General features: G+C 37.9%; 2 protein-coding genes across 2 annotated transcripts in view; both read right to left on the bottom strand.

Annotated features, from left to right (window-relative positions):
* FSIP1 (fibrous sheath interacting protein 1) overlaps positions 1-17,576 on the bottom strand; it is an 87,541-nt gene extending 69,965 nt beyond the window's left edge. The window contains 13 exon segments of the mRNA XM_052782452.1: positions 3,318-3,425; positions 4,177-4,277; positions 7,304-7,402; positions 10,850-10,934; positions 11,858-12,030; positions 13,449-13,547; positions 14,436-14,628; positions 16,046-16,177; positions 16,837-16,917; positions 16,919-17,317; positions 17,319-17,354; positions 17,356-17,459; positions 17,462-17,576. Coding sequence (XP_052638412.1) covers positions 3,318-3,425; positions 4,177-4,277; positions 7,304-7,402; positions 10,850-10,934; positions 11,858-12,030; positions 13,449-13,547; positions 14,436-14,628; positions 16,046-16,177; positions 16,837-16,917; positions 16,919-17,317; positions 17,319-17,354; positions 17,356-17,459; positions 17,462-17,561 — 1,710 coding nt within the window. The 5' untranslated portion in view covers positions 17,562-17,576.
* A 6,469-nt stretch (positions 17,577-24,045) lies between these two features.
* The window catches only part of GPR176 (G protein-coupled receptor 176), a 45,271-nt gene continuing 41,599 nt past the window's right edge, over positions 24,046-27,717 (bottom strand). The window contains exon 4 of the mRNA XM_052782451.1: positions 24,046-26,936. Within this exon, the coding sequence (XP_052638411.1) occupies positions 25,829-26,936 (1,108 nt within the window). The 3' untranslated portion in view covers positions 24,046-25,828. The remainder of the gene's footprint in view (positions 26,937-27,717) is intronic.

Here is a 27,717-nt window from a genome sequence, read left to right as displayed (position 1 = left end):
CCAAAACATTACTTTAGCCAATGTGGTTGCACCAGCTTTTTAGAAGTCAGTATGAAATACGAGGACAGTGGCCATCAGCTGGACAGTTACTTAGGCCAGCTCAAAGAAATCTAGATTACTCATTAGCTGATAATTTCCTCATGATCTATGTTACAAAGCAGCCACAGGAAATGCTTCACCCATAATAAAATTCAAATGTGGGAAAGGAAGAATCCATCTCCAGACTAGACAGGTTTAAGGAACTAAGTATTATCCTTTGTTTTATTCTACTTTGGCAGTAGATCTAGGAGCCGTTTTCTTTAAAGAAATTATCTAGTACAGACTAGACTAACCCACAAACTACAATTCCCATTCTTGTCCATTGTATCAAGAACATACAGTAACACACGTCCTGTGTAGTGATCTATTTAATATCTGATATAAATAGTAAAATCTCTATAGATACCTGCCCACATGATAGTGACATATGCCAGATACAAAATTTGGATAAATGTATACTTTTCCATTGCCTTGATGCTTTGAGAATTGGTGCAAGAAAAGTACACATTGCTAGTCAGAATTTGGATTAGCTATTCTGCATAAATGTCTCTAAATATTGTGAAGGACTCTAGCTTAAAGAAAAAGAAAACCCAATAACTACATATTGTGAGAGAAGACTTTTGCAATCAGTAAAATAATAAATTATAAAAAAGCAACTATTCTCTAGGTCAGAACGCTGTGATGTTTACTAACAGAAGGCTGTTTAAAACATCTTCAGATCTTTAAATGCTGACATTTATCAAATGAAGGACCATCTCCTCAAATTGAAACATGTCCTTAATCAGTAAAGAAGAACAGAAGAGATGGTATTGTCAATCAAACACCAACCTTTCCAACAAAAGAAGAAAAAAAACCCAACAAACAAAAACCCCACAACCCTCTCCCTACAGTTTCTTCCTATTCAAAGGCTGGGTGAAGTACTGTTTCAGCTGAACATTTTGTCACCCTTAAGTGGGATTATAATGCCAAACCTGTTGCAAGCAGATCTAATAGAATAGCTTGAATCTTTTCCTAAATGCACAGACAAAAGATTAGTTAAATAATGATCCAGTGAGCTTTAACTTTGTTGTTCTAATATGCAACAAATTAAAAGTACAATAAAAATCAACTCTCCTAACCAGTGGATCAACATTAGACCAAAGAGCCTTCCACTGCATTTTTTTAATGCTCAACTGTGTCAGCTAAGTCAAACATCTCTGTGCAACGTCATTAACTGATGAGTACTTTACACAGATAAATAAGTCATTCTGCAAGCTTTATGTTCATGTCCAAAAAAATTAAATACGTTTTCTATGTAAAGCGAGGGAACAAATGTCAGGTCAACAGGAAGACTGGTGCAATTTCACAGAAGTCAAAGTTTTTTATCTTGTGAACACAAGCACCGAGTATGGCTGATAGTTTTAAACCTTTGCATACCAATGACCAAGCAAAGGTTATGTTTTCTGTGCTTCTACTTTAGCTTACTAACTGCGAAAGAACAGTTACTGTTAAAATACTGCACATTTATATGATCTTAGTCATTTGTCCATCAGGTCTCCTGACTGATATGGACTCCTTTACTTGTATTTGCCCCACAAAGCTCTGCAAATGCCAAAACATAGTGTATATTTACTAGTTCCCCTAGAGTAAAGAGAAAATTTTTCAACCACAGACCAAATGACTTTCAACCTGGAAATCACACTAAAGTTGGGTAAATTACAGATTTGTTTAATGTCAAAAATCATGGGTAGGTTAGTTCTCTGGCTTCATAACCAGTTTGGATTCAGATGAAGGAAATCCTGACCTCATGTCCTTACCCCATATCCTGAAACAGTAATTTATAAAGACAAATTTTAGACACATTTTAGAAAAGAGTAATGAAGAGCATCACCTCTTGGATGTCTTCGCCACCTTATTAGAAAATAACTCAGAATAAAATATGGGAAGAGACAAAAAAACCAACCAAACAACACTGCATTTGCTTTTGTTTCTTTCTCCCACATCTAAGTTATTATTTAACCTACTGAGAAATAATTTACTCCAGATCATTTTTAGCTGTATAAATTAAACAGAAACTGGACCTTGGATATATTTTGTTCATTCTACACAGAGTTCACATCTTTCTTCTTAGGTACTGTGATTCAGTGTATACTTAGAAATGTTGTGAAAAAGTTTATAACGTTACTATAGATTTAACATAGTGTACATTTTAATGGAAAACAAATTAGAAAGGTCACCTAACTTCTTTACACAAAGCAAGCATTTTCCTAATATTTCTTCTTATTTATTAAAATACAGGTTACTTGAAGCATTATATCAAGTTTACATAGTTTGAGGACGTTCATTCTATGAAAACATGTATCTTTAGCATGTCTAATACCATATATAGTTGAAAAGTACTCTAAGTTCCTAGTATGATTCATTTTTCAAACCAAATTTTATCTTCCCATCCTAGCAGCCTTATGGTTACTTCTGTAAAACAACAGAGCCCCCAAGAACTCCTTCACTGTGACATTTCCCTCAAAGCAGTAAGAAATAAAGGCCATATCCTAGTAACAGGGAGATCAAAAGACCATTTGATGTCTTCATGTTACTGGGAATCATTTTGTGGCACAGACTCTCCTAGAGCAGCGATTGGTGGGACAATCAAACACTTTTCTACTCTCCATGAGGAAAGGTGTTTCTATCTACTTCAGCTCTTGCTATTCACCACAGTATGCGGACTGTATGCTCTTTAACAATATCATGTTAAAGCATGTCTAATACTTAAGCAGACTTTAGCTCCTCTGTATACTTCTAAGAGAGTGAGTTAGAAGCCACACAAAGATGACATGTTATCTTTCTAAATGGACACATAAGCTTCATCAATGTCTATTTCCCCAACTGCTGTATTCTGAAGTTGATGTCCTCAGAAGACTCTTGGAGTTTCTTTGAAGTAGTTGCTGGCCCTTCTACCTGAGATTACAGCACTAGCCACTCAGACTGATAGGCTGCAACTTCACATTTTACACAGAGAAAATAGGCCATCTTCTCTGAGTGTGCTTCTAAGGCTCCTTCCACCCATGTCTAACTTTCTTTTAAGTTCTGCTGTTTTTCTGAGGCCAGGCATGTCCAAGTGTTAGTAAAACAAAGAAGCCAATGAAAATTCATTCTTGGAGACAAAGCCCATTGGATTTGTTCAGCTTTTCTCTCATATCTCAGTAGGTTACTTCATGGTAGGACTAAAACCAAATCAAATTTAGATTTTCCATAAAAATAAGCCAAATACAACAGGACAGTACAAATTAAAGTTGCCATACCTCAAGACCTTGTAATTCAATTCCATCTTCTGTATCTTTCAATAGTTCAATTAGCCTTTTCCTTTCTCCCTCAAGCATAACAATCTGGTTTCCTGAATCCTTTGCTAGCTGAAATAGTTACAAAAAGAAAAAAAAAAAAAAACCAACAAAACCAACCAAACTTTAGAACTCCATTAGCTCAAACAGCACCAAAACACAGGTTTCAAACTGTGAAATTAACATCCAAATCTTGCTTATTGCCATAATACAAATTATCACTCTGACAGAAAAAAGTAGCAGCCTGCATATAATAAATTGATAATCTTATAAAAGTCTTTGACATAGCTGGGGGGGGGGTGGACACAGATATTTTAATTGGATGAAAAATCATTATAGCTACTAGGTCTTCACAGAAAAAAAAAGCAAGAAAATCAAGGCATCTATTTTCCAACAGAAAGAAGTCTTCTGTAAATAACGGTCCCAGGCAGGCTATACATGAAAAACCTGCATACCTATTCCTTATCTATGCATAAGAACATCTTCCTTTAACTTAACAGTAAATACATTTAAAGAAAATCTTAGGAAATATTTGCCCTCAAAACAAGCTATATCCAGGCACAAACAGAACAATTCAGTTTCCAATAGTCTTTAGCAAAGACATAGAAGCAGTATTATCCCCACCAATATCAGCATGCAAGATGAGAACTATCTTATACAGTACTATGCCATAAACAACACTTTTTAACAGCAAGCTTTTTTTCATTTATGCCTAATTAGCTTTTAATGTTACTGATAAAAACCCCAACTGTCTCCAGAAGTACTTATATACTATTTTTAGTCAGCATTTAACAAACTAATAATTTTATGCTTTAATGCTTACCTCAATGTTCTTTTTAATGAAATCCTGATTGTTTTTACTTTTGCTATGTGTTTTTTCTGCTTGATTAAGAAATTCATTTGTTTCTAATTCACTTGGATAATCTGAAGTTTGAGGAAGAAAAGTTGCTAAGTCATAATTATTCCTTTTCTGATTCAATGAGAGCTGTAATAACAGCAATCCCATTTAAATCTTTAACATACATATAAAGTGGATAGACAAACTTCTTATATGCTGTTTTCATTATTTATATAAACTATATTGCTATATTTAAAACATAACTATATAAAAATCTAATCTCATTTTTAAGCTTTTATTATATAAGCTCATTCAATGTTGCGAAGGCTAAAATACTTTTGGATTTCTGACCTCAAAAATGTTAAACATGGCGGCTTTAAAAGCCATGGCATTCCTTCGAAGCCTATCATTGTTTCAGTTTTATCATCAGTACAAAACCAGACAATAATTTTTTTTTAAAACCACAGAACTATTTGGAGACATATCAAGTACATTTTTAAAAATAAAACAGCTGAAGAACAGATGATACAGTTGATACTATTATAACACAGCTTATAAAACAAGTTTTGTTTAAAAATAAAACTCATCATTGAGCTGTAAAGCTATTAAACAGCCACATGATATTCTTACAACATCACACATGTTTTTTTCAGCAATGGGTTTCTATCCATCATACAAAAATGGGCACATACTCTGTTTTTCAGAGACTTTTACCAGTTCTTAAACAGCAATTCCTTTATGAACAGCACATCTTTATCACATTAAATAACAAGTCTAAGCAAATACAACCAACTTCTGAGTCTCAAAAACTACTTCAAAAGTAGGCATGGTAGTTTTTACTTTTCTGGAAAGTAGAGATTTGAAAAATGGGTGGGCTATTTGCCTACAAAAAACCCCAATTTAACATGTTAGATAATAGAAGATAGGCTATGGTAGTTCACATCAAAGTTACTCTTTTTCAGAGTGAGTAGATTGAAAGCAAACTCCCAAAGATATGAAATAAATTCCGTGCATCCTTTTACACACCATAGCCAAAAAAAACCCCTTTGTAACAATTCTCACCAATCAGGCTTACTCTAAAATTGCAAGCAAACCTTAAAGGACTGAGGTGTTGAATCTGACCAAGAAAACCCTGTCATAGTTCAAATGCACAACTGTTTACTAAAAGCATCCCAAACTATCTTTAACATTACCAGGTAACATCTTGAATCTGTTGAGGAACTGGATCATATAAGAATTTACCAATCAATATAAACATAAGAAGTTGTATCCTGAAATGAACAAAACACACCAAACACCAACATAACATGCAACATATATGAAACATTACTTTTAAGCTACATCTTTAATTGTAGAATAAGCGTTTTTGAGAGGGAGCTATCATACAGAACTTCTCAGAACATTCAAGTAAAGAAGGGACAGACATGGATCACTGGGACAAAGAATACACTGAAGATTGCCATGGGTGAGTAAAAGAGAGACTGCAGGTCAACAAATTTTGCATACACGTTTTGGAAGATTGGTACAAATTTCAAAGATTTGTTACAAATCTTGATGAGACTGCTAAACTAACATTATAAAACTAATATATACATTCTTCTTCACAAGTTAGGCTCCTCTCATTCAGTGTCTGCCTTTACGACAAATGTTACACAGAAATCCAAAAGCAACCAAAACAGTAAGTCTTAGCTATTCAGAAACCATAAAGGCCTCCAGCAGAAATAGTAAAAGTCATTTAAGTAATTTATTGCTTATGAGTTGTAAGTGATCTCTACTCCATGCGTTCCGAAACTAGGAGAATGCAGAACATCTCAAAATAGTGCAAGCAATAGCAACTCCCAACCATGCCCGTACTGGGAACTTCAGAAGTCACTGCTGTCCTGAATACTGTTAATGAAACCTGCCGTTGCTATTCAAGGACACTCCAGCACAACTCAGAAACTTTGTGAAGGTGAAAGCTGAGGGTCAAGCTTCATTTTAAGGGAGGAATGAAGATACATGTTAGGAAGACAGAGAAATCAAAAGCACAGCACTGCTCGAACCCAGTCTGAAGAAACATTTAATAACACAAAGTTAAGGTCACATACTGGCAGACTAAGACAAGTGATAAAATGGTAAGGGAGCTGAGGTCCAGGTTTAAAAATTAAAACATACAGTCAAATTCTAAAAAGTACAGATGTTCTGCTGCCATCAATGGCTCAGCCTTGAGGAACACCTGTTTATTATGTCCTTGTCATCTTAGCCAGTCACCAGGAAGATAGATTCCTTCTGTTTACATAGAATGGTAGATGACAAAGAAATAAACAATTGCAGCTGATAGCAATGGCAGCTGAAGCTATTCTTATGTCACAACACATGTGAGAAGTTACTCAACCATACAAATTTGAATTTCAAATAGGGAAAGAACAGAGGCACAAAAGCACAATTCCATTTATTTTGAAGTGTTGGACACACTACACTACTAGCCGCATTTGAAACCTCTATACAGTGCACATAAACAATTGATGTCTAAAAGAATCAGCACAGATGTTTGATTTTTGCCAAGAAGTACTAATCCATAAAGCAATGCAGCCTTTACAATAATCAGCATAACAAAATGTAAAATGAGTTGTCTGAAGACTTAGGTTTGTCACAACATCCATACAATTTCTCCTGAAAACAAAAAAATTACAGAACAGTTGAAACTGTATATAGCACCACTCTTCATTTTTAGATGGTTTCTTGAATATAAACCTATTAATGAAAGTTACAGTACTTTAGAATAACAGCTAAGACAAGGTTTTAAAAAAATTCCCACGAAGAACCCATGATACATTTTACAATGAATCAGTTACAAGCCTCATCATTTTGCAATGAAAGAAAAGAAGTTTTATAAACCCAAAGGTAAAAAATTTCTTAACATGTTGGGTAAAATGTTTTAGATAAGTCAAACAAAATTATTCTCTTCTATAATTTGTAAAAAAAAATAAGAACTGTCGCTACTGTACTAAGCAACCGTGCTTTTTCTGATTTCATCGGCCTAGCCACAAAGGCCAACTCTTCATTATCCACCCATTGTACATGTTGGTTTGCTATATCTAGAAATACAAACAATACAATTAATAAAGCTTACCCTGATTATGTTGGGGTTTATGGCAATCATAATCTTCTGGATTAATTTGTGTGTGAAATACTGAAGTACATATTTCATCTTCTTTAGCATGGGAGGGATCTGCAAGGAATTTTTTCAGTAAGATTTAATTGAAATTTACTTAAAGAAGATTTAGTTTCATGTGTATCATACTGTAAGATCTCACACATGAAAAGTTAAAGAAATTTACTTGGATAAATTACATAACCACCATATTTCTCCAGAAATAAAGAAGGGGAAAAAGTGTAAGGGGTGTCTCATGAATAATTATGCTGTTTCATATGGCTGTGGTTTTGTTTTTAACAACTACCGCCCATACAAGACAAATAATTACATTCTAGAAGATACAGCCCAAGGCCCTAAAGTTCAAAAGCCTCTGCAGACACCATGCGGCAAGCCATCTAGAACTTTGAATGAGAATAAAGTATCCAGGTTTTCACAGCTGGTGTCTGCCTGTGCATGCATTATTAGACTTCAAAGTGGCTTAGGTCAAGGGTATAGTCTAGAAAAAAATGTGTTCCAACATCCTAGCATGCAAGAGTCGTTTCAGCTACTCAAAGAAAAAAAATTCAGTCATGGTATTGACACATTATCAAACAGAAGTATAAATTAGAGCATTAACTTGCAGTCTATACACTTAGCACTTACAGAAGAGGACTCATATTGCAAAGAACTGTATATATCACTTGTGAAAAATGTATTTTTCACAAAAAAAACCCCCAACCAACACCCTGTAATAATGAAGTTTAATGAACTCAACTGAAAGTATGATTTTATTAGAGCACAGAAGAATGAATTTAAGGCTGTTTAATTAACTCCTGATTTACATTTCTGCCATGAGTGTGTCAGAAGGTTTTTTTTGTGCCTGAGAGGCTGGGACACATAAGTTATTAATGATTTTATACCCAGAACTTGTGTTTGATTTCACAGCCACATTAAAAGCTATAATTAAATAGCTCCCTATATAATTTAATTAAGAAAGCTCTTTACCAAATTCAAGCTCTGAAAAACAAAATATAGGAATTGCATTCCATTTCAGTATCAACCAGGGCAGCTATCAAGGCACTCATTTAAATAAATAAATAAATGAGGACCTGAAAAGTAAGGCACTAGCATGTCACAGAAAATTCAAGATAAAGATCAAGCTGGAGGAAAAATATAAATCTAAACTATGCAGAGTTTTGCCAGTATGGTAGACCAGAACCCATATGATGCACATGATCTCTACAGCAAGGAGTTACCTTTGAAATAAAAGAGGAATGGAAGCATGGAGTTCATTAACAACCATAGTCTTGCTTGCCTACTGTATTTTTACTATATCCTGACATCTACTGGAGATTTTTTTAATATCACCCATATCAAATTCTGTGTTCTTCCCTTAACCCAAACTTGAGCATAGAAATAAAAGCAGGTTACCTTATAATAATAAGTTTTGTTGAAATGTTTTAACTACACATTGCTACCATTATTATGCAGGTACTTCCAACATTCAAGCTAAGATTTTTGCTCAGCAATAACCATTCAGCCCTCAAATCCTTGGTCTCTCCCCAACAAGAAAAAAGACACGATGCACCACAATTCTGCTTCCTTTCAACCAAAGGTACAGAGATGAAGGACAGGATGCAAAATGTGCATATGATTGACACATCTCTGAGAACTCCAGCACTGAGACAGAGTACTCAAACAGCAAATTTTTTAAAACCACTCTTGAGCAGTTTTGACATGGCATATTCTTGACAAATTCAGTCTGGTTTTGTTCCCCCTGCCCCTCCCAATAAAGACATTGTGAGCAGAATGCCTACAGTTTGTACCAGTGTCTCCCCCAGTAACAGTCTAGCCACAGAAAGACAAATTACATTTTAAAATACCCAATATTTTCTTTTTCCAGGTCCCTGGGAACATGCACATCCTCTGTGCATTCTTGAAGAAAACTACCAATACTTCAGAACGCACTTCAGCCACTTGCTTTAGAACTCTAACAGAAATGCGTCCTTCTGACTCAGTAGAGAAAACATTTCTAAATAGTTCTTTAACTTTTCTTTCCCTAGTCTATCTATAGTTTTATATTGTTGGTATTCACTGTAATTTTGATCATGGTTAGTCTTTTTTTGTTACGTATCACATTCCACATTTCTCTGTATCGTTAACTATTTGTTTACCTTTCCTGTTAAAGAGCTCAATCCTTCATTAGTCATTTGTCTACTTTTAATGCAGCTGTAGAATTTGGCGTTTTAAATGCTACTGAAGATGGAAGTGATTTTTACTAAAAGACTAAAATGCAAATGTTTATTCTTATCTGTGTGTTCATTTCCACTTTGAATATGTTTGTCTTCATTATCATATCATGATGAAACTGAGAAATTATCTTATCAGACTTCCTGGTCTTTTCTTCCCAAGAATAGTCTGCTAGCATATCTTTAACATAGTTTCACTTTTTAAAACTGCCATCTATCCTAAATTTTCTTCCCTAGAATTCTCAGGAAAAAAACTGATTAAAAAAACCCCTAAGTCCATGTTTCATATTCATGCCTTTTCCTTAGAATCGCACTCTACATTATTTGATGATCCCTTTTACTCGAATTCTCTCTCACGTTCGGAATCTTAAATTCTTTTAGAGATGAATTAAATGTAACATAATCAGTAACAAATTTAATGTAAATGACCCCTACTCCCTTTTGGACCATGTTCCAAGACCTGGGCTGTGCATGCATGTTCCTGTATTGTTTTCCAACATGTAACTCAGTATCATAATTTGGTCCCATTCTTTTGGTTCTTCTGTTAACAATTCCTAAAAAGGCTCAGGATTTCCCTCCCTCTGGACCTGTCATATTATGAGATCCTTACCATGGCATTGCCATTGCTTCCCAGTCCCACATGAAAATTTTCTCCAAGATAGATGTGTGGCAGGGCCCACATCCCTAAAGCTTCTAAGTAACATTTATAGGCCTAATATTTTTTAACTGCCTGCCCTTCCTACACCAAGTACTCCAGTCTGGCAAGCTCTCCAAGACCACCAGTAACAACACATCAGTAACTTCATCATTCTGTTTGTTTACCAAAGCAATTTTTAATTCCTTGCTTATTGCCCAGGTGTTCCAAAATGGTAAAGACATCCAAGTTTTTCAGCAGATTTCCACTCTTTGTTTTCCCTATGCCTACTACCATTACTTTAATTTACCAGTGTTATCAGTCATGCATCCTTTCTGAAATCATGTGTGTTTGCCATCAACTTGAAAAATGCAAGCTTTACTTATCCTGGATTTCTATCCTTTTAGAGTAGCCATTTCTTTGAAAAAATGCAGTACTTATAAACAAAATTAATGTTAAAGTACAACTTCTACATTTGTGATAATGCAAAAATTATTTCCATTAATTTTTCAAATATTCCCTTGATGTACTTTTATATGCAAATATTATTTTATTGTAAAGGTTTGATAGCTTTATATTTATAGCATCCAACAAAAATATGAATATTAATCAAAATACAGGATAATTATATCAGGGTATTTACTTCTCTTTCTTACTTACCAGCTTTATCCTGCCATGATGAGATCAAAGCTAAAAAAAGTTTTGTGTTTTCTATCTCCTCGTGGCTTCCCGTGGTTCTGATAGACTATTGAAAAGAAATAAATCATGAATATACTGATACATGCATGTATTTACTTTAAAGTAAATACTTTAAAGCAAAATATGTTGTCTGCTTATCAGGTCTAATGAACTTCAGACCCTATTAAAAATTCCTTGTTCAGTGGCAACATTTACTTACCACTTTGTTTCCTTCTTGAGGCTATCCGAACATCTTCTGAAGTTATGATAAAGGATGGTAGAACTTTAAAGCCTGTTATACATTGTCTTTTACATGGAGACACATTTCACAAGACAAGTTCTGTAATGTATATATGGCTTTGAATCCAAATCCATTGAAATTATAAGATGCAGTCAAATCAACTGCAATCATGTCTTTTTAGCAATTGACATTTGTATTCATGTAAATTATACAATACTTACCTCAGAGGAAATACTAACTCTCATGTTTCAATGCTTAATATGACATTTAACTGCTAGAGACCCAGATAGGAATAACGTGAAGGAATTTGTGCTGTGGCGTTCTTATGCCTTCTTCAGGGGGCATCTCTAATTTCTTCAATAATAGACAGTACTGAAATAGATGGGCCTACGAATGGTCACACTAGAGCAGAATAAATGCTTTTAGGTCTGGGTGCACACACATTACCTCTTGTCGTGCCTTATCATACCTTATGCTCAAGCATAAGACTATGCTAGTAGACCACCCCCAGACAGCTGTATATTTGGCTATTGGTCAGATCAATTTTTAAGGACCACAGCCTTCTTTCAAAGCCTGCCTACCCAATATATATTAAAACCTATTCAAAGTTACTGTTTAAGATCCATTTCTTCACTTTAATCAGCCAACTGTGAGTTATTTAATAAAAAAATGCATCTGTGAAATATGATAATTCTGTAAGACAGTACTCTCAGATATATTATTCACAAAACAAGCAGAACACTTCTAACCTGAAGTTCTTTCCAGAGCTTTGCCCTCATTTCTTTGCCTTGTTTTTTAATTGCTCTCTCCTTAAGATGTTTTTTTGCCAGTATTGTGTCAAGTTTATTCATTTTCTTTATAGCTGCCTGAATCTGAGGATCTACACCTGTTTCTTCAGAATATTCCAAGTTGGTAGAGTTTGCTGTAGAATATATTTAAAATCAATGTTAGCTTGAAGCATTTCAACTTACAAAAAAAAAAAAAAAACACCAGCTAAAAAGCAGTACAAATAATTTGATAACAACCACAGACAAGAGTACAATTACAATTATTCTCAAGCATTTCTAAACCTGTTTGTAGCAGGGTAAAATAGAAAAGTCTTTGTAACAGAACGCTGAACCAAACTCTGAACTGTAGCAGTTGGATATGAGGGCATGGGGGATGAAGACACCACCCCCCCCCCCCCATTTTGGGCAAGTGACTCAATTCAAATTTATAATGGAAAAGTGACAACATCTCCACAGTATCAGCAAAAATCACAGACAAAATAAGCTTAAAAAAAAAAAATTTGTTCAGCCTGACTAGTAGAATACACGTTGAAATGTCATTCATTAAAATGAATAATTCTGGGATTAAGAGAGACTGCAATATCTCTACTTTTAAATGTTATAGAAGTTTCAGTCTTGCCTTATATCTCAGCAAAACCAGATTCTGATACTGGTTCTAGAAAAATACTGTTTTGAAAAATAGGAAGTGACACATTATGGACACTATCATTGTTTAATTAAAATAGATTTCCATACTGTCTTTTTTCTCTCTAAACATGCAGATTACAATTTCTGATCACTTTCAGCTTTTCCCCTTCCTATAGCATCCTCACGCTCTGCCCTCTTCTCTGGTCAAACTTAGCTTCCATACCAAGGGTAGAGGAAACACTTGTACCACTGTCCCTATCCCACACACTTCCAAGTTGGAGTCGTGCAATACTTTTTCATTCTCTAATCTTTTGAGGTCAAATGCTTTACGCACCCTTCGATCCCAAGCATTTACTGTGATGCATTGGTCTGCTTCATGCCATAAAAAGAAATGAGTGATACAACAAGGAGAGAGCTATAAAAAAAAAAAAAAAAAAAAATCTAACTGAGCTCCAGGGAAGACCCAAGGACAGAAGATAAAAAAAAAGAGCACTTATTTCAACTGGCCTCAACCCAGCAGATGGATTTGAACCTAAAACTACTGAGTGAAGCTTTGAAGTTGAGTTCTATCCAATTTCTGTTCTGAAGAAATGGATACTACTATATTAGATGACCAGCACTGCTGGACTAGATAGAATCACCACTGGATTCTGCCTTATCAGATTGACTGAATGAATGTAAAACTCAAATACTATCATATCATTAAAGACAGTGAATATCCTTTAATAAAATGATCTTTAAATAAAGAATTCATCCAACACCTCTTGAATATCACAATGCACAGACATTTTCAATCTGTAATATTTCTTTATAACTATATAATATAGACACAAATACAGTATGGTCCCAAACTCTCCTAGAAGCATTAAAAGGAAAAAAAAAAGTTTTATTGCACTGCTTACTTTATACACCTGAAAGGTAATACCTGCTTTTGCATTACTTGGTTTTCCTTGTGAAGGTTCACAGAATTTCAACGTCTCTGTTTCAGTGCTATCATCTCCAGAATCTGAATTAGAGATACATCCTGAAAAACACAGGAAAAAGCCTTTCACAAATAGATGTGAAATAATCTTTTAAACATACTGTGTGAAATGTTAACAATTAAAAGACCAAAATAACATTTTTGTCAGTTAGGGATCACCACAGAGCCTCTACAGTGGATTACTGTTTAAAAAATGACACATACTAGTATACCAGGACTCATGTTAAACACAGGAGCAGGAAATCAAGGAATTTCTTTTGACCCCAATTCTGTCATGGAATCTTATCTAAACTTGAAGGTATCCAAACTTTCGGCTTCACATACTGGCCTTTGCTTCTCCATTTTTAAATAGTCAGAAGCTCTAGAAAGTTTATTACCATTTATAGAATGCCATCTGAAGCACTTCTACAGCCGCTTACATTAAAATGAGATATTGCATATTTATATTTAAAGTATGTTATTAGTATTAGCATTGTTCAGTTGTTAAATACTATAACGTACAACCATAATTTTCAAATTTTTGTACTGGTGGACCATTATTAGGATACAAAGTTTCTAACAAATGATCAGGATGACCTCTGTGAGAAGTTTGATAAAAACACCTTACTGAAAACACTTTCTAACATGGTTTCATGGGACACATGCAGATGGTTTCTCGTGATCTTTTAGGCCATCACCAAGGTGCAGGTCACAGCCTAGATGCCACGAGACATATGCTGTAGTGGTAATGGCAGTAATAACACATTTCTTTCAAAGACGGATTCAAAATAGGAAAGAGAAGTGAAGGCATGAATTTTGACACCTCCTTCTCTTCTAGAATTTTACCTATTTGCATCCTCGTTTCCCTCCACCATTAGAATTTTACCCAAACTATACAAACATGATATTTGGTCTAGCCACAACACATGAAAGTGTTAGTCATTCCCACACCTGACAACTCATTGGGATTCAGCACACGCTCCTCCTGAAGAAAGAAAGTCGTACTCGCCACTGTGGTTTGCTGATCTGTTCTTACTTCCTTGACATCAGATTTCTCTCTGTCATCACCTTTGTTTTCTTCCAGACAGCAGTCTTCTAGACTGCCTCTTTGATGACTACCAGCCAAACTGACAGGTGAATCAACCTATAAAATGCAAATTAATCACTACCATAAAAATAGAAATCTTTGGGGGGAAGAAAAAAGATAATCACAATAATCACATACTATCACAAAGGCTAACAATGATTCTATACAAGACTGCAGAGTACTTCTTAAATAAAAGAACCATTTTCAGATCTGATACAGAGTTCTGTTTCTTAGATATCACATTGATTCTCAAGCTTGTCATTCCACAGACTGCCAGATTTGGGATTGCCACGCTAGGGAATGATTCCAAAGGTTTATGCCACTTCTGCTGCAGCAGAGGGTACAAGCAACCAGTTAAGAGTCTGTGTGTACAACTGCCTCATCCATTTCCTGACACTGTGGGTGCTCCGCACCAGATAGCATCCCAATCTCTTGCTCATACTATAGAGGGTTTTTTGTAGACTTTGAAGGGCTGAAAAGCTTACGCTTAACTCATCAGTCTCAAGAGACTGCAATTTTCATGCAATAGCCTATGATGTCTAGGTCAGAGCTTGGATTCAGTTATCTGACATTAACCTTAATACCCGACTGTGAACCTATAAAAAAAAAATTGAATACTTCTGTGAAGCATCCAGCTATGATCCCATTCTTCAGACAGGTAAACAGAGGTACAACACAATTGGACTAATCTAAGTAAATCAATCTAAATCTCTAATTCCCAAGTCCCAGTTCCTACATCCCAACAAACATAAAACATATCCTGTTCCCAAAATTAAGTTAATCCCCATTATTAATTTTCTCAGAGGATGGATGAACACCTACTTCTGACAGACTTTGCTGAATCCCTGGAGCTGACATATTTCTTGGAATACTATGAATTTTTTTTTTTTTTAAACTTGATTCAAACATGCTGAGACCGCCTTGTAGTCAAAAATTCAACTTGTGAGGATTGCTCAAATGCTTTTTTCTAATAAGCAAAATAATTTTTATTCCAACTTGAATTTAAAAGCACAAATGGGATGGAAGTGAAACTATGCACATACTGGCTCATGCATCAACAGCCTATAGCTGCGTATCTACACATTATTGCCAGAATGTCAAATGTTTTTCCTTAAAATAGGATTTATTTAATAATCTGATTAAATATAAAGAGGAAGACAACCAAGTTTTCCAGGTTGTAGTGCTGAACAGCCCTTCTTGTGGCAAATATAAACCAAGTTTTCCAGGTTGTAGTGCTGAATAGGCCTTCTTGTGGCAAATATAAAAGTAACACACATTCAGAAAAATGAAATTAAACATCATTCCATTTATGCATAAGCAGCAACCCACATTCATGAACTTTCACATAACCCCTTAGCATGCCTGCAGAGCCCAGAACTCCATATGAAGCAAAAAAAGCAGAATCTTATTTCTTTGGCATTCTACTAAGACTTAGGCATAGAGTTTCTACCCTGCTGAAGGTGAAAAGAATTACCTTTGGCAAACGTGGCTCTGGTGTTAATAACTCCATAGATGTATTTAAAGATCTACAATTAGGATAAGGTCTTGAGCTAGATGCAGGCCTTGAAATTTTATCCAAGCTCCCCCTTGTAATATCCATTCTAACCTAAAATTGGAAAAAAAAACCAAAAACAACCTTCCAAACTATCAGTGTCATAATAAAGCAACACAAACCCAGCAATCTTTCAGATGTAAACTGAACAAGTTTCAAATCCTTTCTAGCAATTCAGTGTTGAGAGGTCTTTCCAGTATAGACTAGCTTGCCACTCAACTATACACTTTTTAATATATGTACAAATATATATTTATATCATCAAGCTAACCAAAGTATTCAAATGTGCCTGCTGTCAAAGAAGCTTCAAAAGGCTTAAATCTTAAAAGTAATCTCACAACAAATGAAATGTCATGGATCTTTTTTTTTTTTTTTTCTTTTTTTGAAAACATGGGACTGGCAAAGCTAGCACCAACAGAAGAATGAGGGTATTTTATAGACATCTTGAACACATCAAATAAAGCAGCCAAAAGCTTTTAATAATTCAGTAGTTCTAAGTGGGGGGTGTTCCCAAATCCAAATGATCACATTCCCAGTCCCGGCCCATTTGAGTTCAAATAACAGAAATGCACGGTTCTCTGCAAAAACTGCGTGAATTCACAGGAAGGAATTGGGTCTCTGAGTACGTGACACGCACTGGTCATTTTCAAAAGGCCCAAGTGAATACAGCTTTTTATTTCAGCACAAAAACCAGGACAAACTGAGGCACGTACACAGGTCCGTAACACGACGCAGCATAAAGAAGCGGGCAGAGACGAAGACCAGCAGTTTACATCCGTTCCTTCAGTCCACCTCCCGAACCTCGGGCTCATTCACGGAGGAGGCCCCCTCGCCCCTTGCCGCCCGGGCCGAGGGAGTCACCGCTGCGGGAGCTGCTCGGGACGCCCGCGGAGGACGCTCCCACACGGGCTCGGGACCGCCGCCGCCCCGCGCCCGCTGACGGAACCGCCCGCAGCGGCCGGCCCGCAAACCCACCGGGCGTTCCGCGAGTTCTGGCCACCTCCGGGCCTCTACCGACGGCGGCTGTTCCACAGCCTCGGGGACATTTTTTAAGAGCTTCCTGCGCCTTCCCGGGGCGGGTGGAAAAGCAAGCGCAAAAGACCCCAAACCCCATAAACGAGGAAGACAAAGATAAGCAACAGCCGAGACCCAAAGGATTCCGGAACAAAAAACCCCAAACATACAAACAAACAAAAAACAACCTCACAAGAAGTTTCAACACACAAACAGACAGGCAGGAAGCCCTTTCCCGCGCTCGCAAGAGGAGCCCCGAGGCGCTGCCCTGACGGGACAGCTGCCCGCCAGAGCTGCAGCTCCGGCAGCCCCGACTGAGGGCGGGCGGGATGAGCCCCCCCCGCCCGGCAGCCGCCCTGTCCTTACCGCGGGAGGGCGGCAGCGCGGGGGCCAGCGGAGGCAGCACAACCGCCGTCATTCCCATGACGACCAACTCGCCGAACTCTCGCGATAGTTGCGGGATTCCGCCTTAAATTGGGGCGGTACCACCGTCGGGACGGGGGTGGTTTTAGCCCGTTCTTAGGGATGCAAATGTAACCGAGCTCTCACGTGCTCACGAAGTCTGAACCACCAGATAACCCCACTGAGGCCTGTCTTCTCCGTCCTGACACAGGGAGTTACCGTGTGGAGAGCGACCTTCTCCTCCCTCTCCCCGCCTCCCCCTCCCCGCAGATAGTTGGGCTGTGCCGGGCCCGGTGCCGAGGAGCGTGATGCCGGGCCGTAGCAAGGGGAGAGCCGGGCTCCGAGCGCGGCTGAGACTGTCACCAGGAGGCCGGGCGGCGGCGGCGGGCGGCGGCGTTGTCCTCCCGGCGGCTTTCGGTGTGCTGGGGAGGCTCGTCCTTCCCTGGCGCCGAGGCCCTCAGCTGCCGGGGCCCGGGGGCGCGAATAACGGGAGCGGCCTCTTAAAAGATGGGTCGCTTTTAGTAAGTGCGTGCTGTCAGCGGAGTAAGTGGCGTGCAGGTACTGAGCTTAAAACTTGGATTTTCCGAAAGGTCGGTGAGAAACGGTGGGTGCCGGTGTGCCCGGCAGGCGGTGCAGCCGCCGGCCCCGAGCCCGGGAGGCCGTGCAGGGATCGGGGGGGGACGGGCGGTCCTTCAGAGTCGGCCTTAAAAGCTGTGAGCTAGGTGAGCTAGGGTGTTGTGAGTTGCAATCTATCTTCATGGTAGCCTCATTCTCATAACTGCCGTCTTTCCCGCTTCAGTAAAAGAGTAGTTTTTGAAGAGCTTGATCCAGCAGAAAAAAAGTTACTGTATTTAGCCTTTTAAACAATATACCCACGCTGTGAATTATCATCGTTTCTTTTGGTAGTCTGTTCGTCTGGTCTCCTGCATGCATTGTGTCATGTTTACTTGTAAATAAGGGTAGTTGAATGACTTTTAAATAAACGTGCTAAGACTTAAAACTAATACTGTAGTCACCATGTTTTACCTGAATTTTCACTGTTAATAAGGAATTTCATTCATAAGGGGAGTGTCATTAGCTTCCTAATCCCATCCCTTTTTATTTCTTTTCTATCTTTAAATAGGATGTGAGGATTAATTCCTGTGTTCTGATTCACTTGTAGAGACAGTTACTGGCCCCTACACCTTCCTTCGATACCCATATGTTAAAATCAGGTTTTCACTGGCAGCAAAAATTTACAAGACACAGTTTGAAGAAACAAACTGCACCTTGTTCAAAGTAAGGTTCTGATTGACAAATTTTTCTGCCAAAATAAATCTTACTTTGTTGGGGGTACGTATTTGCTGTCTGCAGTAGAGTTTTTATTGATGCTTATAGTGTGTGGCATTTTACTGTGACGTTCCTCCAAGTGCTAGTACGAGAAGAATGATTTTTCCTGGTATTTCATGTAGTAATGATGCAGTGTGGCTTACAGTTAAGAGCTGAAGACAAATACAGAAAATATGCTAGTGAACCACTTGTTTAGGAAGGAGGCTAAAATACATGCTGAGCTCCAGGTATGTTAAAATTCTAGCGTAAATCCTGCAACTGCTAATGGAATACCGTAGGGGTGTTTGGAATGTGTGGTGCTTTCCAGATGGTGCAGACCACAATTTGAAGCAAAAATAGAAGAATGAACGTTTACATCCACAAGTTGTCTATTTAAGGCCAGTAATGACAACGAGAAAGCAGTAGAATGGACCATATAGTTCAAGAACTAGCTAAACTAAAATCTGGCTTTTGCTGCATTAGGAATTATATTAGCTATGAATAATGAGGTATGGAAAGCAGTGAGGTATAACTACCCCAATATTTATTTCTTTCTACATTAGACTGTATATGCTTACCAGCTGACAGAGTTTGACTTGCTATCAGCTTCCTGTGTTACAGATTGCCTACAACCTCAGAAGAGCCCATGAAAGGAGAGTGTCCAGCTCTGCATTTGGTAACAAACGGACATAAAACTCCTTTGAAAGTGGTGCGGGAACAGGCTCCTTACTGCTGCTTGTCCACATAGAATCAGTGAAGGTTTTCAATGAGGCTGTCACACCCAAGAGTTAATAATAATGGCTTAGCAGGGATATCTCAAACCACAGTTGATCTTATGATCTGTGACTGTTACGTGTCCTAGAAGACCCAGAGAGGAAGAGAAGGGGTTCATGGAGTTCATCTCAAATCCTGCAAATTGGGCCATAAGAGTCTTCATCTCCATTAAAAGGTCTGAACTTTGTAAACATGAAATATTACATAATCTCAAATATTGTTGCAGGTGGATTTATAATGAAGTTTGCACTAGAAAAGCAGAACAAAGGGTGTGATTTCTTTTTCATCTTTCTGGGAATAGGTCAGTTTTGTTCCATGATAAACTAGATAATTCTCTGAAGTATGATGACTGAAAAAAAGAAGAAGTGTTGAATTGGAGAAAACTCTTGTGTCTAGGAAGGGCACAGCAAGAAAAGCACCCCAAGAGGTGCTTTTCATCGTAAAAGATACGTTACAACACGATGAAGACACATCTAGACAAGCTGTCTTGATACTCGAACAGTCACTATAGTACCACTTATCCTTTTCTCCCTAATTCACTTACCCTTTTCTCCCTAACCCAATCAAAAAGAAACACAAATGAGGGGGGAAAATATAGGGGACTTGTTTCCATTACTACTGCTTATCTTCATACTCTGCTGAACAGCGTTTTGATACACAAATAGGTAGCCAAAACACTTTCATTGTCTCTTACAGGTTGGAGGGCAAATTATCAAGACTTTGTTTAATGCTTATTAATTATTTCTCTTTGATATTTTTAATATTCTTTTGTGTATTGATCTGAAGTAGCTTTTCTTTACCACAGGCAATATTTTTAAGGTAGACTGTAACAGTTCTAGTACTTGGATCAGGATAAGCACAGCTAAATTTCATTACATTAATTCCCCTAAATGTTAGGGGAATAAACAGACCCTTTTCTTGCAAAAGACAGATTATGTATTAATATCTTTTGATTGGTGTGTGCCAGGTCAAGGGCAAAAAGCCAGGAATTTTGGGCGATATTCCAACTTTTCCAGAAACCCTCAGTGAGGATGAGCAGAGTTCTGCAGTGTGTACTCCATCAGCAATAGTGATACAGCATAGTAACCTGTCAGCTGAGGAGCAAAGGCTGAACTAATATGTTAAGTCCTACGTCAATGGTAAAACTTCTACCATGTTTAATAAAGCCAGGCTTTCATTCTTTGATTTGCATTGAGAAGGGTCCTGCCCTGACAAGATTGTCTTCCACGCTGCCACACCTTCTTCGGCTGGCAAACAGCAGAGTTTAGGAAGCAGGAGCTGAAAACTGATTGTGTTGTGCCGAAATGTCTCAGTGCCATGGGGTGCAGTGTGTTGGAGTTTGCTACCGGACAGGTGCAAGGGGATCAGAAGAATGAGATCCTACAAGTGTCTAAGGACCTTCTTCTGCAGCTTAGGATATGATCCAGGCAAAAAATAGAGGGTTTAGTTTTACAGAAAATGGAGGCAAAGACAACACAATACTGCTTAGGTAAGTACTGTGCACAAAGGAGTTTTCTGGAGTAAATCACCATGTCGGTGCATTATGCTTAGCCATAGGAAACCTCAGGATGCAAAATAACAGCTGTGTAGAGAAACCCTGGTTTGCGTTACCAAAGGCGTATTCAAGGTTTGGATCTGATTTGGTGTGTCCTGTGCTTTCTTTAAAAAATAGTCCACTTTCTTCTCACAGAAATGAGAACTGCTCCTATGCACATGCAGAGGGGCTTTCACTGAGATGAAGAATGCTTCTGCATCCCACTTTTGTATTCTTGTCCCTGAAGAAAGCCTCTGCGTACTCTTCACCAACTCTGGCTGGTTTAGCAGCTTAAAAGCAGACGTGGAACAAAGATTGCTTTGGGCTGGTTCCTGCTGTTCCCCCTCTGTGTCCTCCAGGGGAGGGGAGGAGAGGAATCAACTTGCTCCTGAGTGCAAGCATCTGCATCTGGAGTTCTGCAATTTTCTACAAGATGTGTTTTGTTTTTGTTATGTTGTGTTTTCCTAAACTGTCCTTGAATTACAAATTACTGAAGATTGCAGTGACTAACCTTGTCCCAGTTTGATAGTTAAAGACATCATCATAACAACTCATTTAGAAATCCTGCTAATACCCCTACTTTGCACAGAGAAAGTCACTTCAACTAAAATAAGCAGTCTTTTGAAGAGGTAAGAATGTTTTAAGTTTGAAAGCAATAATTTCAACTGTATCTTTTGGGAGGGCGGTGAGTCCTTCATGGCCAAAAAAAAGGAAAAAAACCTCAACCCATTGATTATCTCATACTGACTCCTATGTAGGTTAAAGCACAATTACACAGTAACTTACATCAAATAAGATAAGGCGGCAGGGATTTTGCTTTTTTTATGTTTACATTCTTTATCAAATTATGCTGTGCAAGGTCAGGTGACATGAATGAGAGGAACCACCTGAGTTCTGTGGGACGTCATCACCTCCAGAGCTGGTTACCTTCACAGTAGCTTATGGGACAGCTCCTGTTTAGCTGGAACCAGCTGCTAAGTCCCAGTCCTACTGATCTGGAGCCACAGCCTCACTTTCCTCACCGTTCCTCAAGATACAGCCCACTGATACAGGAATATTTTCCCAGGAAACAGGGAGCAGAGTGGAAGAAAACTCACTACAGAAATCCAGCCAGCCTTTTCAGCAAAACATTATCTATAGGTGTCTTTTTAAAACCACAACAAATGCATTCACTAAATTACTGCAGCTTAGTAACAATTGGATCTGTTATAGAGTAGAATACTTGGTGAATTTCTAGAAAACACCTGCTTTTCTCTGGAAGTTTATCCCATTGTGCAAAATACATTGTTGCCAAGTAGCCAACCAATATAGCATTATTTAGTTCTGATGGACTGTGTAGGTTTTTTCTTTTTTTTAATTTTTACATGATGTTTCAATTTAACAGTATTTCTTGAGGATATCTAGGAACAGTAAATTGACATTGTCCCCATAGTCTCTTCATCCTTTTTAAAGGATTTCTTCCTTTTTTAATATGAGCTCCATTTTCTGTTTTTCTCCCCTAAGTGCTAGAATAATGAGTTTTAACTTTCCTTCCTCCAAGTTTATTCTCCAGTAGTAAGATTTAGCCTTTAAATCTATTTGCACAGGCCAAATTGCTCCAGGCTTTCACTTCTTCAGTTCCCACAGCTTTGCATTGTACTTCAATTTCTTTCATCAATAATCTGGAGAGAAAAATTTATCTTAACCAACACCTGTGGTGGTTAAAAACAACCATCATAACAACAAAACAACCCCACTTTTGCTTATCTTTAATGTGATGCTAAAGAAGAAAACAAGTCTTGATTTATTTTTTTTCATATTGGATGCTGGAGAACATTTTGCCCAGTAGAAATCATTTTAACATCAAGCCAACAGACAGCAGTTATTGACTTAAAAGTTACCCCTGTCTTAGATGAAGTTAAAAATCAAACTCTACAAGTCAAATATTCCATCTTGCATAGAGTCTCCTGAATTACTGTTTTCTGATGACAATTCTAGCACAGAGGCTGTATTGTATTACGAATTTTACACAGATTATTTTTCCTATGCAAAGATGTGCTTTTGTGTATTTTTTCCACTTCCCTTAAACATTCACGTGGATAAACTGTTGAAAGAGGGACTAAAATAAAATATTTCCAAGTAATTCTTCAGGTATGGAAAACCACCTTTGTTAATTTCTTGGTGAAAGGTTTCAATGCCTTCAGATACAAGCTGCAAAAAAAAAAAATACAAGCAAGTTTTTACATGTGGCCTCTTTGAAAGAAAAGGATGTTTTTGTCTCAATGGTCAAAAACCACCACAAACCCTTTGCTTTCCAGATATGATAAAACTAAATTCTATGCAATTTGGCTCTTCTAATTTATCACTGGCATTTCACTCAACATGAGAGTTGAAAAGGATAAAACTGTTAGCTTTCCTCAGAGGAGTTCAGATCTCAGTAACCATTTATCCACACTCATTAAACACAGACTTTGACCAGTATCTATATGCAAGTGGGCCATAAATATTAAATTTAAGCAAAATTCATAAGGAAACAATAACTCCTACTTTGCTTTTGAGGTTTTCAGGATTTTTTGAATGGCATCTGTTCTTTCACTAACTTTGGAAAAACAAACACTCCATTAAATTACTTTTTATGAACAGTTAAAAAAAAAGTCTGCTATGGTACTTCTCTACCTCTGCCACAGAAGAAACACTTTTTCCTGGAATATTTCTTCTGTCCGATTTCAGGCAAGCTATGTCTGCCTTCTCATCTCTGCATCTAAGAAGCAGGGCAGCTGGAGTTCCCACCACCCATCTGGACCCATTGAAGACTGCTCCTCACTCCCAAGCTGAGAAGTTCCTAACTAGCAAGAAGTGAAGTGCACCGAAACCAAAGAGGCAATGGAGAAAAACATGACTTACACAGTAATTTATAAACTTTTTTTCTTAATACATTTTTATTAAAACACTTGCTTTTAATGCCTTATAGAAATCCACCACCTTGGAGCCATCGGAAGCTGCTGACTTTCTTCAAACATGTCAAAGGAAGAACAAGTACATCTCCAAATTCTGCTTTGGCAGAATTTTTTCTCGCTTTTAACATTAACCAGTTGGATTTAGTAAGTTACTGTGAACTTGGCAAGATTCTTCACCTTTCCCTTTTAAAAGTATGCTTTAAAGAAAACTACTTTCATAAACAGGCAGTAACTACAGATAAAGGTTCAGCATGCACCGAAGGGCTAAAGTACAGGAGAACCACAAGGAGTACACAGATGTTACTAGATTGTGCTTTTAAGAAACTACCCACAGAGACAACAATGAATGCAGATAAGGAAGAAGGAAAGACTACTTGCAACTGGGCAAGGATTAAAATGCCAGGGTTACAATAGTTTCAGGTCATCTAACAGACTGATATAGTTTAAAATTCACGCTCAGTATGAACAAGACAATATGCCTGTGATGATGCAGTGGGGCAAGCTGCAGTACAATGCCTGAACTCTCATAGAATGGCTGGTGTGCTGATACCAGGGATGGCAGGACTCTGACTCACTCAGTAATTAGGCACCAGATTTGAAAGTCTCATGTGGTCTACTCTGTGACACAAGTGGAGTAGGATGGTTGTATCTGTATCTGTGAAGGTAGAAGGAAAACCTCCCTACCTCTGACAACAGTGAGCAACAGCATTAATAAACCTTGCCTTTTGGGGTCTGTTATCAGCTTCCTCACTCAGCAGTTCAGTACAAGGCTACTAGCATTTCTGACCCATTTCATTTGCTAGCTTTCCCATAAGAAAACAGCAAAGTGCACCAGCAGATGAGTCTATTTTAAGGTTGACCCCTTGGTTACTTACACAATACACACGTTACACTGTTGGGACATTTGTATATGCCCTTTATCACAGGATCAAAGTGTTTTATTTATGCCCTTGGCACATATACACTTTTTTACTGGAGTCAGGATTTGTCCTGCGTGGTCTCCAATCCAGTTTTTACTTAAAAGTACGGGAATGTATGTTTTTTTTAAAAAAGGTCTTTCTCAGGTTTGACACACATGACGATTTGGATATCCTTGGCTTCACTGAAGTTTTAAGCCAAAAAATAGTGGTTTAGGTTTCAAAAAAGTTTAGGTGTTTGGCAGATACTTGGTAACTAATCTGTGCAAAAAGTCCAGCAAGTTTTATTTTTAACACTGATTTAAGAAATGGGCTTAACAGAAAATAGATGTACTTAACAGTCCATCTTACTTCATTAATGAAATGTGCAGAACCTTGCTGTGTCTATTTACGGTAGGCTAGGACTTCCTATTTTGCATCTGTCTTCTGCTCCCTACAGCCTTTCCTATTAAGTTACTTTGATACCCAGTCCATTTTAATACAACATGAGGTTTCCCAGCAAACTGACTGCCGTATTTCCATACTTCAGCCATACAAAGTGTTCCCAAAGACATATGTACTTCTTGAAAGTTAATCAGGCAGGTATCATTGTAGGCATTTCACAGATAAAACTAAGAATCACCATCTTTTGATACATTATTTCCATGAAAGCATATTAATAAGGAACATTGTATATATGTTTCCCTTTTGCTTGTTTGTTTAAATTGTATTTGGCACAAAAAAAATCAGCCTGTAACAAATTTGAGCATAACAAAGATCCATGGGATCACACATATAATAGAAGGCGACCTTCCTCTGTCACTTAAAGCTCATGCTCTTACTAAGAATCCACCTTGGGAAAGATACTGACTTTATTGTTTCTGCTGATTTTTCTTTCTGCTTTACACTTAGGCTGTTTTGTCTGGATTAGCTCTTCAGGGGTATTCCCCAAAGGAGGCAGGAGTCGCTTCTTACTGTTTCGGTTTTCTGAGAGCCACTGTGGAGGCAGCTCAAAGGGTCCAAAACCAAACTGCATGGAATACTTGTCATTTACCATATCAGCTTCTGTGGGCACAGCTGGTGCCACCTGAGCTGCAGAGTCTGCAATCGTCTGCGGTATAAATTTGTGAACCAAAGTCTCTCCTACCTCTAAACTGGTGGTAGGAATTTCTTTCTGTTGAAAGTCACCAGAGCCAATGGATTTGGTCTCATTCTCCTCATCTTCCGTTGGCTTGAAGATTTGTTGTTGCCCAATATGAAACATCTCCAGAAGCTGGCTCCCTGAACGGGCACTGGGCTCCAGATTAGCATCTGCAACACCACCTGAGCTGACAATGTTTCTCCTGCTATACCTTCGGTGCAGCTGTACTATTGTCCCCACTAAGCACTTCCGTACTGATTTGTTAACAGTTAAAAATAACAAAGGATTGGCCAGCAAAGAGACCTTGGGCAACCAAATGGCAGTGAGGAGCAAGAAGACTGAAATATCTGAAATATTGAGTATGGTGCGGTAAATCACCAAAGTCACATAGGGGACGCTGCAGAAAATAAATATCATAACCATGGAAAGCAGCATGGCATGAAGCTCAGCTTCTCGCTGGGAGGCATAAGGGATAGAAATGGTATTCTGAGGGGTCCTTAAGGCAGCTATGATGACTTTTTTCTTCTGGCTGGCACTCAGTGCCCTGCGAATAAGAATCATAAAGAGAAATACCACAGCCACTGGTACAATCACAGTGGTGATGTTATAGATGATGACGTATATCAGGTGGCCAAGGGAATAACTCCAAGATTCAGAACAGGTGGACATGGCATAAATATCAGACACATTGGTCACAGCAAATACTGGAATGCTGGCCACTATTGCATGGGCCCAGATATAGATAACCAGGTCTCGGGATTTTGCATCAGATATTTTTCTTTCCAGAGGGTATAAAACAGAGTAGTACCTGTCAAAAAAAAAAAAATTAAAAAATTACAACTGAGACAATGCAAAGGGTGAAGTCTATAGTGAGCGTAATGCTTATGACAAGCCTCTCAGCCACTGTCTGAGCGTAATGCCCCAAATCCCTAACCATGCTGCCAACTGACTACCTGCTCTCTACGTGAGAGAAAAAAAAACAAAAACAAAACAAAAAAAAAACCACAAAAACCAAGCGTCTGCCTTTGCAGGTCTGTCTGTAGCAAAAAATTGAATAGTCAAACTTCAGGATCACATTATTGGTGGTGAACAATTCTTTCAATAATTGGGACTATATCTCTTTGGCTGATGTGTATGAACATTATTTTGAAGATTTCATCATTTACCTACTTGTAAACCGGACAGTATACTGCACACAGCACAAAATTTCAGAAAATATGATGGAGGTATAGATAGGTCGCATTGAAAGGCCAGATTCATAGTTAATTTGAAAAGCTGCTTTATGATAGATCTTTTCTCTGGATATTTGGAAAAAGCTGTTGGTCACAAATTACATGTACCCATCTACTGGAAGTACAATGGGGTTTTGTTTTGCACAAGCTCTGGTTTGGCAAGGCCCTGAGCAAAAAAGTAGTCAAACACTGAACATTATGTGTGCATTAAAAAAAAAAGGTGCATCTCTGACATGCACTTCAAATTTCAGGCACCGATTCATTGTTTGCTTACTACTGTGGACTTTTAAGCTCACAGAATTTTCATGAGAGACCTATCCTTTTACACTTACCATTACAAGCGGTAGCAGTTTCTGC

Source organism: Harpia harpyja, chromosome 3 (genome assembly GCF_026419915.1).
Source record: "Harpia harpyja isolate bHarHar1 chromosome 3, bHarHar1 primary haplotype, whole genome shotgun sequence".
Classification (NCBI taxonomy): Eukaryota; Metazoa; Chordata; class Aves; order Accipitriformes; family Accipitridae; genus Harpia; species Harpia harpyja.
This window is presented reverse-complemented; position numbering and strand designations above follow the sequence as displayed.